The sequence below is a fragment of the Alternaria atra genome, assembly GCF_907166805.1.
Source record: "Alternaria atra isolate CS162 genome assembly, contig: 25, whole genome shotgun sequence".
Classification (NCBI taxonomy): domain Eukaryota; kingdom Fungi; phylum Ascomycota; class Dothideomycetes; order Pleosporales; family Pleosporaceae; genus Alternaria; species Alternaria atra.
Window position 1 is genome coordinate 360,007 of NW_025091323.1, and position 13,463 is coordinate 373,469.

The 13,463-nt window shown below is 53.2% G+C and overlaps 4 protein-coding genes across 4 annotated transcripts; all 4 read right to left on the bottom strand.

The window, feature by feature from the left end:
* Positions 1–234: 234 nt before the first annotated feature.
* Positions 235–3,768, bottom strand: ALTATR162_LOCUS5118 (uncharacterized protein; the record flags this gene model as incomplete). The annotated part of the gene is made up of 2 exons (XM_043312735.1): positions 235–2,489; positions 2,541–3,768. 2 exons carry the CDS (start codon positions 3,766–3,768, stop codon positions 235–237), a joined length of 3,483 nt encoding a protein of 1,160 aa, XP_043168670.1.
* Positions 3,769–4,465: 697 nt separating this feature from the next.
* ALTATR162_LOCUS5119 (uncharacterized protein) lies at positions 4,466–6,476 on the bottom strand (the record flags this gene model as incomplete). Its single annotated transcript, XM_043312736.1, has 3 exons — positions 4,466–4,766; positions 4,817–6,367; positions 6,430–6,476. The coding sequence occupies 3 exons, from the start codon at positions 6,474–6,476 to the stop codon at positions 4,466–4,468; spliced, it is 1,899 nt and encodes a 632-aa protein (XP_043168671.1).
* Positions 6,477–6,962: 486 nt separating this feature from the next.
* ALTATR162_LOCUS5120 (uncharacterized protein) lies at positions 6,963–10,278 on the bottom strand (the record flags this gene model as incomplete). The annotated part of the gene is made up of 2 exons (XM_043312737.1): positions 6,963–8,022; positions 8,996–10,278. 2 exons carry the CDS (start codon positions 10,276–10,278, stop codon positions 6,963–6,965), a joined length of 2,343 nt encoding a protein of 780 aa, XP_043168672.1.
* A 496-nt stretch (positions 10,279–10,774) lies between these two features.
* On the bottom strand, positions 10,775–12,401 carry ALTATR162_LOCUS5121 (uncharacterized protein; the record flags this gene model as incomplete). Its single annotated transcript, XM_043312738.1, has 3 exons — positions 10,775–11,672; positions 11,727–11,978; positions 12,031–12,401. 3 exons carry the CDS (start codon positions 12,399–12,401, stop codon positions 10,775–10,777), a joined length of 1,521 nt encoding a protein of 506 aa, XP_043168673.1.
* Positions 12,402–13,463: the final 1,062 nt, after the last annotated feature.

Genomic DNA, 13,463 nt, shown 5'->3' on the forward strand with positions numbered 1-13,463 from the left:
CGTGATGGTGTAGAAGAAGAGTAAACCAACAAGTAAGAAAAAAACAGTCCTGTGAACAAAAAAGGGACAAAAAGAAAACGCCAATACCCGATACCCAATGCCCATCCCTAACAATGCAAGAAAGCACTTGTACCCAAGGAATCCCTCTTCGTATTCAGAACAGCACAAACTCCATCCCTATCCTTTTTCCAACAAAACCTGTTGAGCAAGAAGTAGACTTGAACTTCTTCACAGTCAGTGTACACCAGCACCCCTCCACCCCTCAAGAGCGTTATAACTAACATCCCCCTCCATACTCTCATCACCGAAGCCCTCCCAAGGAAGCTCATGAGTCTCATCATCACTCTCAGCACCACGTCCACCATGTTGACCCAGCCCCCTCCTCATCTCTACACTCTCATCTTCATCCTCATCGACAAAACTGCGAATAGTAACCTTCTTCGCCTTCTTCTCGGTGGTCTGTTCTTGTGATGCAACTGCAGCTGCATGTCCAAGGTCAAGCTCCCTAGTCATCTCTTCAACGCCTTGTTCGGTAAGCTCGTCCTGCCCCTCCAAGACATCATGCAAACGGTAAATCTGCTGGTCTATCCAGCCCAGTCTCCTCAGGAGGTCCTGGACGGAAGTTTCAATGGCTGATCTTCTTCGGAATCCTAGACTGGGGTCGTGGCATTCCAGCAGTGCGGTCTGGACTGCCAACTCGGCAGTTAGGTGGATACGCTCGTCGTTCAACCCTTTTACTACAAGTGCGAGGGCCTCGCGGGGCGATTGCGCAGGGCGAAGTGTAGCGTCCACTTCCTCCTTTGTGCGTTCAGATACCTTTTGGAGTTTGGGGACTACGAGAGCGGATGTGGCCGTGGTAAAGCCTTCGCGGCGGCAGACGGTGCAGTTGTCGTTGTCGTGTTCTTTGGTGATGGGGCGGGTAGTCTGGTTTGTGGAATTGAGTTTGATATCGGGTAAGATGAAAGCAGACGTCATCTCTGTAGCAGGCGCACTGCGGCGACGTCGACTAGTGTTGCTGAGCATCGACGCGTCAACAGCAGACTGCTTGGTTTGCGTTGCTTCCGCGTCATCGGCGTCTAGGTTGGACATGTTGCCCGTGTCCTCTGAGAAGTGCGTGTTGCTTGTGCGCTGCGTGGTGTCTTTGAGTGATGACTTGCGCACGAGAGAAGGTCGGCGTTCACTCTTAGCGGAAGCAACTGAACGGACAGTGTCTTCGCGAGTCTGTCGCTGCGATCGAACAGTGTCCTCGCGGACAGGCTCTTCCGGTTTAGCAGATGAAGCGCCATGACGCTCAGCAGCTCGCTGTTCCTCCAGCGATCGTCTCAGTCTCGCAATCTCTTCCTGGGGGAAGAAGCTCAACTCCGTCAGACTTAGATCGGTAGGTGGCTGAATGGTTGTCGTCTGTCTAGCGGAAGCAGGGTTTCGCGAGATGCGAAGAGTTGCGCGAGGCGCAAGTGAAAGATCAGTCGTGGACTCCACGTCGCTTTCAGCGCGCGCATGCTTGTCGGCTGGAACAGGCGCCGAAAAACTGCGGGTTGAGAACCTCGAGTGTCCGGTGAACGACTTCCGTGGGCTCTCCTGGTTTGCAGTGTTGGTAACCTTGCTGTTGCGGACCTCCTGTTGAACACGGTTCCTGATGCGCGTTCGCGTGTCTTCGCGACGATAGCTAGGCTTGCGTTGCAGAGTGTCTTCGAAAATATGCTCCGTGTCGTTCTCCCTAGTCTTTCTCGCGGCGATCTCACGCTGTCGGACCTTTCGCTGCAATTCCGCCTCCTTCCTAGCCCACTCCTCATTCTCCTCGTCTTGCTGCGCCTGCAGCTCCCTCAGCTCATTCCTCAGATTCTCGTTATCCAAACGCATGGCCTCGTTTGTTCGCTCTTGAGTCATATCCTCAAAGTGTCGGATGGTGTCATCACGTCTGCCAACCTGAGCTCGCAGTGAGGCTTCCTGTCGAGACCAGCGCTGAACGTCCTCCTCGCGCTTCGCCTTCAGTTCTGCCAGCTGAGATTTGAGCAACTCGTGATCGAACTTTAGACGAGCATACTCAGCATGTTCTTGACGTGCCTTGCGTAGTTCCATGTCCCTACGAGTCAACTGCTGGGTGTTTTCGTCCTGTTGAGCGCGTACACGAGCCAACTCAGCGTGTAGGTTTGCGTTCTCCCTTTGGGTTGCGTTTGCGGCCTGGTCGAACTGTTGTCGGAGTTGGATGGTCTCTTCTCGGTGGTGCGACAGGTCTTGCTCTAGTTGATCGCGAAGGGATTCATTTTCCGCACGAAGCGTGTCAACCTCCTGGCGAAGTTGATCATTCTCGTTGCTCAAGGCGTTCTTCTCAGTCTTCAGCTCCTCGCAAGTCTGGAACGCGACACCCAGCTGATTGGCCATGTTGTCCCGCTCGGTGCTCAGACGTTTCTTCTCGATTTCAAGTACAGCGAATTTGCGGTCGGCGCGATCGAGCTTCGTTCGGAGGGTTTGTACAGTAGCATCGAGACCTATTTAATGTCAGTAAATTCCTGGATCCTCAATGAATTGCAGCAACTTACGCGTCTTCTCAACCTTCCAACCGTTCTTTCCGCCAGCATCGGAGTCCTGCGCGCTGTCACTTCGTCGCAACTTCTCTTGAGCTTGCGTAGTCGCTCTCAGCTCGATCAACTCCAGCTCTTGCTCGTCCATCTTCTTGTCCTTCTCTTCACGCTCACGCTCCATGTCTGCAATCTTCTCTTGCAGCTGCTGGAGAGCAGCAAAGATGGCCTTCTCTTCGTCGGGTATAGGCGCACCCTCGATGGGAATGTGCGATGGTCGGCGACCGCCGTATGGTGGGGCCGCGAAGCGTGATCGTGAGGGTGCAGTTTTGGAGAAGACTGGTGTGCCATCGTCAAATACGCCGGAGACAAGCTCCGTGAGGTTGGGGAGATCGGGCAAGATAAAGGACTGCGCGGTCGCGTTCTGTGCTGTAGCTGTCCTTGAGCGAGGCGTGGTCTTTGGCTGTGGGAAAGTATCGACATTGCCATCAGTTTGGAGCGAAGTCTGTCGGCTCCTGTTACCCCAGCGCGTGTTCTTGGCCGAATCCATGGTCAGTGTTGGTGGTCGGTGCTCCATAAACGACGACTCGTCCTCGGACAGCTTCGCGTGCAGCTGTGCAAGTGAAGTGCGCTTGCGATCCTCCTTTGTAGACAAGGCGGGAGAATTGCGCTTGCTCGCAGGACGTGGTGATGCAGTATCCAGGTCGTTACGCGAGGCTCGTCGGATTGCCGCGTCACGTCGAAGGCTACCAGTCTCTGCTTGGTATGATTTGCGTGATCGGTTGGTGGGGGGTGTGATGTCGTAGAGGCTGTTAAACTGAGAGCTCATCTTGCTGGGGGTACCGCGGTTGCTGCGGTTACCTCGCGCCTGCTCGACGGCCATGCTTTCCTCGTCGGAAATGCTGTGGTCAAAGTCGCCAAACTCCTTGTTGACCATGGACGTGTCGGGCTGGACCTGCTCGGAACGGAACGGAGCCCATGTGTTCATCTTCTTTGCAGTCGAGCGAATGCGCGGGTATCCTGGAAGTGTGTTGGTGTCGTCGCCCAGGTTATGTTGTGTAGACATGAGAATGTTTGGATCGTCAAAGAATTGAGACGTGTTGGTGCCAAAGCCCGAGCGCTGGGTGGGATTCGAGTCGCTTGGTGGTGGTGAAGGCGATGTGATATTCCTGGGGCTGTGGCTGAGACTACGTGAGAGTTCTCGAATAGCACGCGCTTTCCCATCGCTTGTGGGAGGAGACGACTGCATGCCGAATTGTGTCGAATTTGTGAGGCTGCGGCGGGCAGCTGGGGGTCGCGTCGCGTGTCAAACACGTTCGTAAATAGGGTTTTTAGAAAGTATGTCTCGTAAAGATTCACTGAAGCTATACTAGTACCTCCAAGAGAGTCAAGAAAGTTCCCAGCCCAAGTATGATGGGGCGCGTTGTAATGGGAAAGTGCGATGAGTGTTGCAAGATGAAAGCGGGTCAGCGTGTTTACTCCAAAACAAAGCTAACGAACCCTGGCCCCACCCAGCCACCGACGCGGCGCTTGTCACAACGTGCGCGGGCGTCGCACAGCTCGGATTACATACGATGACTTATCGGGTTGCTCGTTCGCTATATAAATAATAGGCGATAGCTAATTATTCATTGGCTTGTTGAAAGTGAAAGTCTATTTAGAACAAGATGGACTTGATAAATCGTTCATGATCAATACATTTCCGATCATGTTATCGCTCAATGCCAGTACTACAGAGGTATCACAAACTCAAATCTATCAAGCCCGAACACTGCCACACTCTATAACAGTAGAGGGGTATTGGTGCGGAGGTCTGCTGCTACATTCCTTCCCAACTCACACTTCTCCCTGCACACAAAGTACCCCATCTCCACAGTACACCCACCACTACCATGTGCGCAAGCAAAAGCACCACCGATCTTACCAACCCACCCAACCAGACCTGTCTACCCCTGACAGGTACGCCAGTATGCATGAAATCCAGTGAGGATAAACACAACAACGGATACAGTACGCGCGGATCCGCCGCAAAAGGCTGACAAGGCCGCAGCAAACTCCACGCCTTCGCTACGAACAGCATCATCTTCGTAGTGCTGATAACAGTCTGGTTCCTCAGCAACCTGTGCAGCCTTGACGACGCACCTGCAGGCAGCGGGGGTGGCAGCATAAGCCGCTGTGGACTTGGCGTCCTCCCTCCAGAAGACGGCGGCGGGAATTCCAACTTCCTTCTCAGAATCACCGCTCCGTCTTCAGAAGATTGGCGCCTCATATTTTGCGGCCTCGGCGGACTAGGTGACCGGTCCATGACCGTGGCGCTAAGCTGCGATCGACCTGGCCGTGTGTAATTGACCGACGTGCGCTTTTTGTTGCCATTTGTAGGCGATGGGCTCGGTGTGTCAGCTCTAGATATCCTCGGGCTGAACTCGTCGAGGCCGGATGGGCCTGCATAAGCATTGTACTCGTCGAATACTAGAGGTGACTTTAGGACGTGTAGGATTTCCTCTGCGCCTGGGCGTTCGTCGGGATTGATAGCAAGAAGCCTCTTGAGCGATCTGTACAGCTTTTCAGGCAAGTCTGAGCGAACGCGTTGTTCGTCGTCAATACCAGCCCAAGTCGAGATTTCAGCCCTCAATTGGTCTAGATCCTCGTTGTCCTCGTCGATACCATCCGCGTTCCGGTACGGCAGGCGCGCAAAACACATAAAGTAAACGATCATACCGAGCGAAAAGATGTCAGACTTGGTTGTGAAGTTGCCAAAGGCACCGCCGGGTCGCTCTTGACGGAGCACTTCAGGCGCGCAGTACGAGATGGTACCGGTAGCTCCTGTGGAATTCCTGGCTGTGTTGGCCGACTGTACTTCGCCAAAGTCGCTGACTAGGACTTTGACTTTGTGGCCAGTTCGATGGAGCAAGCAGTTACTAGGCTTCAGGTCTCGGTGGATATAGCCATTTGCGTGGAGGTGACTTAAGCCGGATGTGATGTCTTTGAAGAAAGATATAATCTCTTCAAAATGCATGCGACGCGGACCATGCACATCCTCTGGGTCTTCCAACTGACCCTTGGACCTCCTCCTAAGTCTCTCTTTCATCTGTTCCTTTGTGATGGACGTTTTCGCCGAGTCAAGAATATAACTGTGAAGGTCTCCGCCGTTGCAGTACTGTTGCAGTATAAAGGCACATGGTACACTCGGTCCGAAGCTAGATATCTGGTAGTCCTCCAACCAGACATGTCGGTATGATACCAGGTTCTGGTGCGACAGGGTCTGGAGTAGTTGTACTTCAATCAACACCTTCTCCAGCCATTCGTGGTCGTCGCCGACTGGTACACGCTTGCATGCGAACTTGCCCAGATGCACGCCATCCAGGATATGCTGCACTAGCAGAACCACGCCCTTGCCGCCTCTCCCCAGCTCCCGTTCTTCTATGAAGAAGTCTTTGAAATAGTTGGGACTGAAGGCCCTCGCGGATATACCCTGGCTCCTAGCGGGCCGAACTGGTGTGCTTCCCACAAACTCTGACCCTTCTGGTGTGTGAAAGCTGCTCCTGCGCATAGGCGCAGGCGCCAGTTGTTTATGGGGTGATGATGGTCGCGACCCTTCGGTGGAGTCTGGCTGACTCCGGCGCAGCATTTGGAAGTATGCGGGATTAACGAAGCCATTCTCTGTGGGGATGCCAGGCGAGCTATGCTCCTGCTCGGTGGTGTCGTGTTCTTCATGTGGTGATGGTTCGCGGTAGGAACGGTGACAGTAGGGACATGACGGGGAGCCAACGTCGGTCGCGTGTGAGGCATCGCGGAGGGAGAGTTGCTTGGAGCGCTGGTCGTACACGACGACTGCAGAACCATGACGCCTGTAGCTCTCGTTAGCCTCTTGCCAGGTTTTTTCGCATGCCGAACTATCACAAAGACGTACAGTACAATCTCCCGCGACTCGGCCGGGGCGTAAGGAATCAGCGACATGTTGTGGTGCGACTTGCAACGTTGGCCTGGTCGCCAACTTCAGAGGAACGCGCAACGTCTTTGACGATAGTCTGGCGTAGTTGTCTTCACCCAGCGAGCCGTAATGTGTGCGGTCGTACCACCTCTTGCGGTGCGGGGAAGCTGCAGAGGAGAGGTGCGATATAGGCAGGGAGCTTAGTCGATAGCCCACAGACGGTAACAGAAGGGGCTGCGAAGTGCCTCGCGACTGTCGTGTAGAAGTGGCATGACAGTGTTGCTCAAGTAGCGCTGACTGTTGTCATGGTGTCGTCGTGTTTGGGCGGGCGCGCAAGTTTTGGTGGGGAGTTGTGGAACGGCAAGGGCGACCCAGCTGGCAAGGGTCTCAACGCAAACAAAGTGCACACCATCAAGTGGCCAGACTCATGAATTAATTTCGAGTATTGGCTCTAGTCTATCAGTAGTAGAACCCGAGGCATTCGCGGTCTTGTCTCCTTCATCTCATCTCTCCTACAAGTGGCTCTTGACCAACATGCCTCCCTCCCAGACCTCGCCCTTCTCCAGCCTCTGCCAGCCATCCACAGCACCAATCTCGACACAGACCATGTTCTTGTAGCCGTCGTCCGGGGAGAAGTCGCCCATGGCTTTGGCCTTTTCGATCCACGGGTTCCACGTCACCGTGTCCTTGACGTTGTCGCGGATAACGTCAAAGCGAGGCTTGCCGTCTTCGGTAATCGATGTGGTATCCTGCTTGATGTCCTTGTAGACACGGTCCGTCTCGCCTGTGATCTTGAGCTGGTTGTCGCTCTGGGTATGCGTAGAAGCATTGAGGACCTTGTCGATGTACTCGGTGCCCGACAGGCCGGTGATGGCAATCTTGGAAACGTCCTGAATCCTGAAGTACGTGTGGAGCAGGAACTGGAACTCGAAACTCTCCTCGCCCTCGTTGCGGACTGTGAGAACTGCCTGTAGGCTGTCCTTGCTCAGTGTGACGCTGTATACGAGCCCAAAGTCCAATGGCCATGCCTTGCGCGACTCCTCGCTGAGCGATTGGCGGTCGAGGCCAAAGTCGAGCTTGATCGAGTTGGAGTCGAGAGCATCCTCAGCAGTCGACTTGCCCATGTACTCCCAGCGCGATCCACGAGCGAAACCGTGTTGAGGAAGCGACGAGGTGGCGTGTCCATCCTTGGGAGGAGGGCCGAAGACGGGGAATACAACGGGGATGCCACCTCGCACAGGCTTCTTGCCAGTCAGATCAGCCGCATCGCTCAGCCAAAGGTTCTCAGTCTTTCCGCCGTTGCTCTTCCAGCTAGTAACGGTAGCTCCAAAGAGGAGCACTTCGACGCTCTCACCAGACGGCAGTCTTGCGACGACCTTCTGGCTACCACCCTCTCCGACAATGTCGACTTGAGGACCGGGTCCTGACGCAGTTGGCGCGTTCAACGCTGAAGGCTTGTTTGCGCGCTCGACCATGATGATGACGATGTGTTGTTGTAGCTCGAAGTGATGATGGGGTATGTATTTACTTGGCTCGAATTGTTTGCGGCCTTGATTGGTTGATTGCTCGAGACTGCGATTGGAAATCAGATGGAAGAACAGCAGGCGATTGATTAGGGACAGCTTACGATAATTGTAGCAGGCGGTATGGACCTACTTGTTCTAGAAGGGAGGTGCTTGCGGCGAGAATGAGGGGCAACAGCTCATTGCCCCACCAACACCTGCCAGCAACCAAGCATCACTGAAACACATGGCACGTTTCACTTCGACTCTCATACACCCCGCTTAGATGCTCCGCCAGAAGATAATTGGGTCTTCTAGACTTTCGGTGCATGTACTCCCATGCTGAGTGTACAGATTCAACAGAAGGGTGCATTTTCGCCTGCATCTCTGGTGAACAACGGGCCCGAGGTTTCCGGTTCGCCGGTAAGAGATGGATAATGATCATGTTTACTTCTTTCACCCGCCAGCTCAATATAGCCTGAACTCGACTTGGTGGTAAGGAATGGCGTTGCGTAGCCTCCAACGGTGAGCCTACCGAATTCAACTCTTACGGCACCTTGCACTACGGCTCATCCCGGTCGATCATCAGATGCGTACAAGGCACTCACCCTGACTCATTGCTCTGATTCACCAGAGTCCAAAGGCATCTAACTGTATCGGCGCGACAACGGTCACATATGTAATTTTTTCGTCTCTCTGCCTTGTAGCAACGGTTTTGCAGATAAGAAGAAAAAAACGACGGCATATCCTTTACACCTCTAAACCTGATCAGACACATAATTCCATACCACCAGCATGCGACTCATGCGTAGCCGAGTAGTGATGAGTTTTGTATGAGGAATTGGCGATAAAAACACATAACAAAAGGACCAAGAGTACTACTCCATCACATCATCTGCCTACTCCTCTCCCATACATCACCCCAACCTCTGCCTACACAACCCAATCGCCACATCTGCCGTCGCTCCATCGAAAAAGTCATTAAGCACAACAACAACACTCTCCTCCCCCGCCAACTTCCTCCCCGTCTCCCCCTCAATAACGGCAAGATCTTGTGATCACACACCGGTTTCGTCGCCAAGATTGGACTCGTACTAACATCTGAATCCAGCACACTAGCAATGATAACATCGCGAATATTCGTCGCTGTAGCCTGGCATTGCAGCAGTGTAATCGGATGTCCCTTTGGTGGATCCTGGGCCATGACCGACAGTTTCTCAACCATGGAGTCGCCGGTCAGCGTAGCGTTTGCGACGTCGTCGTAGTTTGAGATTTGCGCCGTGTCCTTGAGGAGGATGAGGCGCGTGTTTGAGGTGCGGAGGTCGCGGATGGATCGGTGCATCATGTCGTCTTGGTTGCCCGGCTTGAGATCTTTGTCCCGAAGGAGGTCGTTGAGCACGTCTCTTAGTTCGTCGTCGTTGGGTCGCGGACAGTCGCCTGGAACGCCGTCCCACCGGTTGTGCACAACGATGATTTCGTCTCGGTGGTCGAGTAGAAAGCGGATGATGTGGTCGAGTAACGTGCGGTACGGCATCCCTGGTATCGCGCCGTGTTGGAAGTACCACGTATCCTCCAGCGGGCTGACTTTCTGCATCTGTCTGTGGCATTTGGCGGGTCGAAATTCAAAGTACCGGGCGCCAATTTTCAGGATCGTGTCGAGGGTGTCTTTTTGTGTGATGGCTAGTGCGCGGATAATGTCTGGTGCGATGCGGTTTATGGCGCCGTCGCCGACTTTGTTAAGGATGGAGAGCGCGTGAGGGAGACTACGACCGAGGACTTCTTTGATGATTCCTGTGCCTGCGTTCTTGAGCATGGAGAGACTGCTGGACATGTTGTTCATGCCGATGTCGTGGGCTGAGGGGAGGACCATCTTGTGGAATGGGCGATTCGACTTGTCTGATGCTTGGGGAATTACATCGCGCATCCAGTTCTCGTAGTTCTTTGTGACGGTAACGTAGCATTGATGTTGTTTCGGTAGTTCAGCAAGACCTGGTCCTGCGTCGTAGAACCCATACGTGATGATGAGGTCGTTGGCGAAGATGCTGGGTGTTTGATCCATGTTTACCATTGTGCCATCTTCTAGCTTGCCCGTCATGCTGTTAATTGCTACCCATTGTTTTGTGAGTTCTTGACCGTGCTGACGAACAATGAATTCGAAATTCCCCGTGAACTTGAAACGAGGGAGATTGGACGACTCTACTTCGAGGTGGTCGTGGAGGAATTGTTGTTGATCACTTCGCTTGACGTTCTGCTTTGGTACCGTGTACTCAATTTCCACTCCGTCAGCTGCGATGTAGGTGAAGCATCTCACGCCCTTGGAAGGCATGTTTGATTCTATGTCCTCTTCCTTCTAGTTGTATGGTAGTTGTACCCGTTGCACTAGTATATAGCGAGTCTAAACCTTGGCGGGTTGATCCGGTGGAAGTGATGTAGATAGCATTCCGAGCGAAGCTAGTGAAGCGGGGCATCGTCTCATATAGAACTAAGCCGGCGATCTGCCAGCCACGCGTTTTCAGCTCTGTCTAGACTCTGTGGGTCGTTAGCGGTGGCCTAGCTGTGGTGTTGAAGTGGGGGATCCCACTGCACGCACCAATTAGGCTGGTAGCGATGGCACGCTAGTCGGGCCGATGCCAATCTAGTAGAGCTGCCTGACTGTTGGTGACAGTATTGCATGATGACAGGAGGAAGCATGGAAATTTTCTTGACTTCGAAGAGTTCTGGTGAAAAGCTCAATTTTTTCGTTTCATCTTACACGCCTTGTAATCTAAGATATGATCTTCGTCTTGCGTAGCTATGACTGAAAGTGAACGTTCCACAACCATCTAAGCACCACCATGCTGTCCAGGCGTAAAATCCGTCGCCGTCAAATCCGGATTTCCTTGCACCACAAAGTCCTTGCTCTTCCTCGAACCCAACGTGTCCAAGAACGCATCATCCACATTGAGATGATCCTTGACAATTTGCCTCGGCGTAATCCCCAACCACTGATTCACGCTGATATCGCTATACTGCGTCGATTGTAGCACCTCGAGGTAAACCAGTGTCTCATTTCCTGTATTTTCAAGATAATGCGCATTAGGTACGGGTACATAACCGACATCCCCAGCCGAGAAATCAAATGTGCGCGACGCAGCTGGTGCTTCGTAGACGGTAAGACGCGCGGTGCCAGAAAGGAAGTACGACCATTCGTCTGATGTGGTGTGCCAGTGGAGTTCGCGCATCGCGCCGGGTTCGACGGTGATGAGAGCAGCAGAGAAGGTGCTTGCGATGGGGAAAGTAGCCGGGTCCAGGATTTTAATACTACCACCCGGCACCTTGACAGGTTCCTGTTGGCTCCAATGGTAAGTATACGCGCCCTCCTTTGGAATCACACCAGCGGGGCCCGTGACATTCTGCTCCGAAATGTTCTTCGGCGCGGGCGTACCGGGGAAGATCCAAAGCTGTTCTTTGGGGATGTTCTCAAACGTCTTGACGCTTGTGCGGAAGTTTTTCGCTATAACGGATTCCGGGTTGCGCAACATGAGTTCAGAGAGAAGGAAAGTGTTTTCTTCGCTGAAGGAGCCATCGTTGAAGATCAGGAGGAATTCACAGCCATTTTCGAAGGCTTGGATCGAGTGCGGGATTCCTGGCGGGAAGAACCAGACATCGCCTTCTTGGACGTCGTCGACAAAGGTCTGGCCCGCTTCGTTCATGGAGGCAATGCGTACGCTGCCATTGAGCCTGGTAAGATGTGGTTAGCTTGATTGGGTGTTGAACGTAGGGGGTGTTGTGTACATTAATGCCCATTCACCTTGCTTGTGCCAGTGAAGCTCGCGATAGGCATGCGGGCTTAGTCGCATATTTGTGCCGGCCATTGCGACGGACGAGGGTAGTTGATCGGTGTTCTGAGATCGTGCCCACCCTGCTCCTGCAAGGCCGTGGCGGTTGTGGCTGAGACCGAATGGCCACTTCGCGTTGCTAACCTCTCCCATGTCGGAGGGCGGCGGTGCGTATACGTCGCTGTTCAGCCGATCATAGGCTGGGGTACTGTGACAGATGTTAGCCATAGTTATATCCATGATGATTTTCGTGGACTTACCGTGGGCCAGGCTCTGTAGGCCCTGTAGTACCACCGCGAATTGGTTGCGGGTTCTTTACGTTAGTGAGGTCGATGTATAATCCCAAGTCTGCGTCTTCCGACTGTCCGGGTGCGAGTTCGAAGTCTTCGGGTGGAATGACTGTGGACTTCATGTCGACTGGGTTCGAAGGGTTGTACCCTAGATACTTTTCCGAACCACGCAACGAGCCTGATGCTCCTGAGGGTAGTGGCATGTTCAGAACTTGTGAGGGATCAACAGGACCTGGTATTGTAGGCCCAGAAGCTCCTGACGCCTGGGGTGCGGGTGCAGGTAGACCGTTGGCCGAGCCTGCTAAGGAGCAGAAGAAAGCGGCGGCTGAGGAGTATCGCATGTTGGATTGAAAATGGTTGACTCTCCGTGCGGTTGCAGAGTGATTGTAGAGCATGCCACTGTTCTTATATACAGCCGGACGATAACAAAGCGACACTACCTCATGGTCTTTCCGACATACTCCACCAAACATACGTAATTCGAAGCGACATCATGACTGTCAAGAAGAGTAAAGTGACAGGTACATAACCCTGACATGCATGCGGTGTCGAACCGTAACATGCATGGTATACTCCATGAAGCTTGCCCAATTCGGCTATATCACTTTATCCATAGCCAGGGGTGTGGCGTTCCCGGGGTATGTTCACGAACTGCCGGCGACACTAGTGGCCGAAGAACGACTAAGGATTGGCTGCGGAGGATGAGGCTGGCCACGACTGTATAGACCGGGGTATGATTTGTTCGGATGTTGGGTCAAGTTCTGGTTGTTGATCGTGGCGATACTGACCTCGCGTTGCCCTCAGTCTTGCATCATCGGTATTCCGAGAACAAGCCTGAAACTGTAGGCATTGGGATTGGGTTATGTTTGGATATACAATTCCTTCATGGCTTGGAAGAGTTAGGAAACAGTGACACAATATGTCCGCCGTCGAGCTTTTGGTGTGAACGCGTCAGCTTGCTCATACTCAATAGCCTGATACACTATTCCCGATGCCCGACTATGCCGCCCGCGCGATGTGGATATGGTACCGGACCGATCCAGGCATGTAGGCCACTGCGGGCAGTGATAGGAACCGGCACTGAGCCTTCAAGACTGATTGACTGTCCAGATGTTCGCGAAAGCGGGTGCAGTTGCAATATATTGCTCTTCTTCTTGTTGTAACGCCATGGCATCGTGTACGTATCATCAATGCATCTGTTAGTAAAATGGAGAGCCAGGAAATAAACAAGTAAACACCATGGCTTTCACTCGCGTTGAGAGTGGAGCCGCAATGGTGTGTCAAGCTTTGCGGAGAAGGCTTGACCTGTGGCTAAGGCGGCACTTAGCTCCATCCCGACACGTCATCGTGTGGCTCATTGTGGCTAGTGACACGCTCAACCTGCCTCCCAAACCTCAACTACA